Here is a 6335-nt window from a genome sequence, read left to right as displayed (position 1 = left end):
TCTTATGGAAATAAGAAAAGAGCCAGGCTCTTGGTGCTTCTGGTAATTTTATTCTAATACAAGCAGCACCCAGATTGTAATTCTGATAACTATTTCAGCTCTTTCTTAAAAAATTAAATTCACAAAACAATTGATTATCAGTTATAAATAGCAAAAACACCATCTGGTTTTCAAAATTGGTTAAATTCATGTAGCTGGAGGAAAAATGTTGGAACTCGTTGCTGGCGAGGAGTTCTAGTCCACGAAGCAGAAAATGACGAGCTTTACTATGAGAACGCCAGAGTAGTCATAACTTGTATTTAGCGGCTGCAGGAATTTTGATACGTTCTTCACATGTTCCATATGTTAAATCGTTTGGCAAGATCTTCAGTGTGAAAGAGCTGAGGGTGGCAGAGGAGTGTGGCTAGTGGATAGGGTTGCAACAGCTTCATCCTAAATTTTCAGTTCTGGTTCTTTCCATGAAGACCTAGCGCTCAAGATGTCCCGTGACCTGGGAAATCGGATGTGCAAGTTCCTCAAACTTATGGCAAGGGTGGCATTTTCTGGTGGAAGTTTCTAAAGCTATTTGTATTCTTCTGGGGAGGTAAGTCATACAGCATTAGCATTTCCTACAGAAATGTCCCATGTTGTTCTTTGCCAACTAGAAATCTGCGTAGGTGTTCATTTGATATGCCAAGAGAATGAAGGGAGATGAAAACACTCCGCATCTTCCAATGTCCCCATACTGTGTTCCTCGTGTGGGAGGGCTGGGGCCTGACTAGATTTTCTTGGAGTTACAGCCTCATGAGGAATGCTTTTCCTTAGGAGTATAATGCACTCCTGTTATTTATTTATTTATTTTAAAAAATCACGTTTCTGAGTTGTTGGCATATTTTCACCTTATGTTAAAAATGTAGTTTATTATTCATGCCCTGTAATGTGAAATTTATTCATTCATTTAACAAATATTTATTGAGGCCCAGTATAATACAGTGGTTAATTGCATAAGCTTTGCCTGCACCTCACAAACTTTGACCTTGGGGCAATCACTTAATCTTTCTTCATTTAAAAAATACAAGATGGGAGAGAACACTATGCCATGAGGATTGTTCTAAGGATTAAATGAGATTACTCATGCAAAATAACTTAGAACTCTATAAGTGCAAAGTAGTAATAATAATAATAGTAAATATAAATTTATACTGACTAATGCTGAAACTGAAACTCCAATACTTTGGCTGACTGATGCTGAAGTTGAAACTCCAGTACTTTGGCCACCTCATGCGAAGAGTTGACTCACTGGAAAAGACTCTGATGCTGGAGCAGGAGGAGAAGGGGACGACAGAGGATGAGACGGCTGGATGGCATCACTGACTCGATGGACATGAGTTTGAGTGAACTCCGGGAGTTGGTGATGGACTAGGAGGCCTGGCGTGCTGCAATTCATGGGATCGTCAGACACGACTGAGCAACTGTACTGAACTGAACTGAGGGGTCTAGGTTTACTGGGATATAGGACCTTGAAAACCTGAAACTAAGTTCCTCAGTTGTGTCCGACTCTTTGCAACCGCATGGACTGTAGCCTGCCAGGCTCCTCTGTCCACGGAATTCTCCAGGCAAGAATTCTGGAGTGGGTTGCCATTCTCTTCTCCAGGTCACCTTCCCCACCCAGGGATCAAACCCCGGCCTCCTGCATTGCAGGCAGATTCTTAACCATCTGAGCCATGTCTTTCAGCATACATATGGTGTCAGCGTTTTTCTCCTGATCGTGGTGGGACACTGCTTTGGATTTAATCTGATCGAGGTAGCTTTACTTCCGGGAGTGATAAGAACAGGTCGGACTTTGCCGACTGGACATTATCCCAGTGACCATGTGGTGATGGTTTCCAGCCTCCTGTAGTGCTGTCTGCCTGCTGGAGCTTTTTGACTTCTGGAGGACTGCCTGAAGTTCATGTATTAGGGCCTGTAATTACAGAGCAGAATATCCAGGGCTGTGAAGACAGGGCAGTCTTGAAATTAGTTTATACATAATGGATAATAGGAGGCTGTTTTTAAGTGTAACTCATTTGGTGGGTTGGCAGATCTTGATTTCCTTTTTGATATGTAACATTTATTTATTTATTATTATGTTTTTTTTTAGCAAGATGAGTTCAGAGGGCTCCTCTAGACTATAGCTCAAGACAGCAATTTACATTCAGTAATCTCTTGGTCATTTAGCCACAGATAATTTGTCATGGTTTGTTTTAGCTGTTGTGATATTGATATTTATTATGCAAATTGTATTTCCTACATCTTATTGTTCTGCATCCTATGAATACTTAAATTATTATAAACCTTTACACTTAATATGGCTCGTCCTTCAATTTGATGCTTGAGCAACAGAGGGTCAGAGCGCACACGATCTTCTAGAGAGGAAGAAAATAAGTAATTAAAAAGCAGACAAACAAGAGAGCCGGCTGCCTGGTTGAGAAGAAAGCAAAGGCAATTTCGGGGAGGGAGAGCGAGTCCGGAGAAGCGAGTCGCTTCAGCCTAGAGCTTCTTTCTCCCAGAGACGCTGGAAGCTCGGAACACCTGTTGGTCTCCAGCCATCTAAGGCGCGAGTAGGGGCAAAGGGGCGGCAAGGGGAGTGGGTTTGAGTCCTGAAGGAAGACGACGGCAGACCCTGTCTTCACATCCCATGCCTCCGCCCTCCACCCCGAAGTCTTCATAGAAAAGATTTTCTGTTGAGTGTGTGTAATCGTAAATATCTAATAATACATGTGCATCATGTAAATTCACATCTGTGACATATATATTAAAGCCAGGTAGGAGGCTTTCAGCATGCTGGGGGTATCCTGAGTCAACCCTCCTCGATCTACCTTTCCCGAGAATCTACCGCAAAGACACCGACTCGAAAATCCGAAAGCCGGATTCCGGCTCCTTTCTCCCAACTATGCCCAAGTCTACCGCTAGGTTGTTGAGCGGGCTCTCCCGCTCTGCCGGACGTGCAAAGCACGCATGCACTTCTCCCAGATTGTTTTGTCAATCCGGGGACCTGCCTTCTCACTCTCTACTCTCGAACAGCCCCCGATTCCCAAAGATCTATTCCTTCGGTGCAAGGTGAGTGACGGAAATTTGCAACGTTTGGTTCCCCGGCCGGTTGCACCCGGTATACCGGGCAGGGAGCCTCCCAGGGAGATTCTTATCGTCGGTCTCCTGGAGCGATGGCTATAAACATTCCTAATAAAGGTGTACAGGAAGCTAGACCCCGCCCCCGGAGCTGAAGCCCCTTACACGCCAGAGGCCCAGGAGAACACCTTTTCCTGGATCCGGGGGAAGCGAAAACGAATTTTAACATAAACATATTTGCATACGCCCCTCCCCCTGGCCCCGCCCCTAGGTGGCGCGGGCGGGCCGCCGAACCCCAGCGCCAAGGGGAGGGGTGGGGGAGCGGGCGAGTCCTCCGAGAGCCGGGTTCGGCTCGCGGCGACGTGATTGGTCGGCCGGGACTCCGCCTCCAGCGCATTTCATTAGCATCTCATTAGCTGTCCGCTCGGGCTCCGGAGGAAGCCACCGCCGCCAGTCTGAGGCAGGTGCCCGACATGGCGAGTGCTGTGCTGCCGAGCGGACCCCAGTGTGCGGCGGCGGCGGCGGCGGCGGCGGCGGCGGCGCCTCCCGGGCTCCGGCTCCGGCTTCTGCTGTTGCTCCTGTCTGCCGCGGCACTGATCCCCACAGGTAGGTGTGGGCACTGGCCCGTTGGCCCCCTAAATCTCTTAAGGCGCTCCAGTGGCCGTAGCCATGGAGGGGGGGAAACGTTTCCATGACAACCTTCCCCCACTTCCTAAATACAAATCCGAGGGAGTGTGAAGAGAAAACTCAAGGGCTGAGATGGAAAGGGTTGAGGGGATCGGTAAATCCCCTCTTCCTTGCCCAGCTCGATGCGAATTAGAGCCCTTGGGGATGGCTGCACCCACACCTTTTCTCCCCTGCTTGGTGCGGAGTGCAGTGAGAATGAGGGGCCCCGGGGGCTAGAGAATATAGGGGAAGGGGGTGGATCGAAGGCACCCCCCCACAAACCTTCCAGACCCTCCCAAACTCGCTTCCATCCCCGTAACTTGTAGGTCTTTCCGCCTCCCAGGGCTGCCCATTCGCCCCCACCTTTCCAGCGGGCCCCCCATTCCCCATCCCCGTAACCTCCCCATGGCTGACTAGCGGCCGCCTCCTGTGCGATTCCTCACTGATCCACAGGACATCCCGACTCGTCTGGTCTGATCGCTCCCGCTTTCCCCGCGCTTTGCCTTTGCTCCCCTGTCCCCAACCGCTCGCCCCTCGTGTCTCCCTCCAGCAGGATCGCGGCCCCCCCGCCCCCTCTGCCTGGCTGCGGGCTTCCTTGGCCGGGCTCCAGGCAGGGAAAGTTCCCCGGGCCCGGCCCCATGGAGGGGGGGCGGTTGCTGTCGCCGCCTCTGCGGGCAAAAGCGGGAGTCCGCAACCCGCCTGCCCCACGGCGTCCTCCGCCGCTAGTAGGGACACCGGATTTCCAGCCCGCCTGTCATTTTCGGCAGCTCGGGGGTGGTGGAGGGAGCGTTCGCGGCCTCTGCGGCCAGTCGGGCACCCTGCGGGCCTCCCGGCGCCCTCTGTGTGCGGAGCCGTCTTGGGAATTTGCCCAGGGGCGGCTCTGCACGCCCGGCTCCTTCCCTGAAGACGCCGAGCACTCGGCAAGGAGCACGCTGTGTGGCTGCCCGTGTGCGCGGCGCGTTGGCGCGGTCGGGAAAGAAGAGGGCAGTGTTTGCTTTTGCTAACAAAAGGGAGCCGGAGCTCTTCCCCAGCGGAGAGCCGAGCCGTGCTGCACCCTGCCTCCCCTTCCCGCCACCGCCGCGCTCCGCGGCCGCGCGGCGTCCCCGCGCCCCTGGCCGCCTGCCGAGGGCCGGGAGCGGGAAGCCAGGACTCCCGTGCTCAGGGCCGTGGGGGCGGGGAGGTGCTGGAGGGGCTGCAGCAGGGCTCGGTGCCTGCAAAGCCCCTCCTCACAGCTCCGGAGCCGCAGGACCCGCGAGCAACAAGTGGCGGAGGACACCGAGAGCTCAGCCCCCACCTGCGGAACCCCCGACCCGGGCGGGCGCAGCTCTGGGGGCCACGGTGCGGCTCCCGGGGCGCTTCTCCACTTGGGCTGTGCCTTTTGTTTACACGCTAGAGGACACACAGTTACGTAAACACCGCAGGAGACACGCCGTAGGAAATGGGGAGATCTGCGGAGCGCTAGCTCTGGATTTGGGGGGAATGCTGGGGTGCTTGCTCACCCCACTTCCCGGACAGGTCTGAAAGGGAACTCGGCTTGGGAAACCTATCGGGGATCCATTGGGGTGGAAATCTGGCGGCAGCTTCAGTTCCAGAGCTGAGGATTTTTTCGTCCCTGCCACTGTCTCCGGATGTTGTTTATGTTTTTCCACTGTGAATTCCTAATTTATGAGTTACGAGATAATTGGGTTCAGCCGATGCCGTTGTGGTTACAACTTAATTTCGCTGATATCTCTGACTGGATGGGTTCAATAAAATGTTCCTGAACGAGATCCCGCTGCTGCTGCATTGTAAAAAGCGCCAGTGCTGTTTAAACGTGAGCGTGAGTACAGGCTCAGTAACTGGTGCATAATAAAGGCAACAATAGACTTGTATTGGCTGCAAAAAAAAAAAAAAAAGGCGGGGTGGGGGGAGCGCTGGCCAGGGATATTGCTTTTGGAGTAAAAATGGGAGCCGTGCAATGCCGCTTGGCAGCAGAACAGGATCAGATTATACCTCCTCTGTCCAGCCTGCTCATTGAAGGCTCTGGGTAGTAGCGGCAGTACTATATTTGTAAGTATCTCGCGGTAAGAAGTTGCCTTCCCCAGCGAGGGCTGTATGCTGACTTGGAAAGGAGCGGTCTGGAGCTCAACCGTGCATGTATGTCAAAGCTACAAGAAAATTCTGTTGCCGGTTACCGTGGAAGCAGCTTCTTGCTCTTGTGTACATCCCTGTCTGTACGCTGGTTATCAGATTGTGTTCAGATTAGAAAGTAATTGGGTTTGATTTGTAGTGAGGGGGTGAGACAACTTTCTTTAAATCTTTTTTCTTTGCTTTTAATGTGTATTTTGGTGCTCAGTTTGAGAAGGGGTTTTGGCCTAACCCCAGGTCCTAGACCCAGAGCGTAGATTTCAGGTGGGGACCCAGGGACTTCTCTTCCTTACTCTTCTTACTTTAAGCTTTCTCCGAAGTCTCCAGTTCCTACTCCAGGATTAGAGAAACCTGTTGGCATTGCCTTTGAACTTCATTGGGTTTGTTTCATTCACAGCCTCACTGGGGTAGCCACCCAGGGCTATTGTGCAGTGGGGTCCAGGTTCTCTCTTCCC

General features: G+C 52.0%; 1 protein-coding gene across 3 annotated transcripts in view; it reads left to right on the top strand.

The window, feature by feature from the left end:
* The first annotated feature begins 3350 nt into the window (after nucleotides 1-3350).
* The window catches only part of CADM1 (cell adhesion molecule 1), a 363575-nt gene continuing 360590 nt past the window's right edge, over nucleotides 3351-6335 (top strand). The window contains exon 1 of one of the 3 annotated variants that reach the window (XM_069555075.1): nucleotides 3351-3693. In XM_069555075.1, coding sequence (XP_069411176.1) covers nucleotides 3561-3693 — 133 coding nt within the window. In that variant the 5' untranslated portion in view covers nucleotides 3351-3560. The remainder of the gene's footprint in view (nucleotides 3694-6335) is intronic. The other 2 variants (XM_069555072.1, XM_069555071.1) reach the window with 2 other exon arrangements.

This window comes from Ovis canadensis, chromosome 15, assembly GCF_042477335.2.
Source record: "Ovis canadensis isolate MfBH-ARS-UI-01 breed Bighorn chromosome 15, ARS-UI_OviCan_v2, whole genome shotgun sequence".
In the NCBI taxonomy this organism is placed as follows: domain Eukaryota; kingdom Metazoa; phylum Chordata; class Mammalia; order Artiodactyla; family Bovidae; genus Ovis; species Ovis canadensis.
This window is presented reverse-complemented; position numbering and strand designations above follow the sequence as displayed.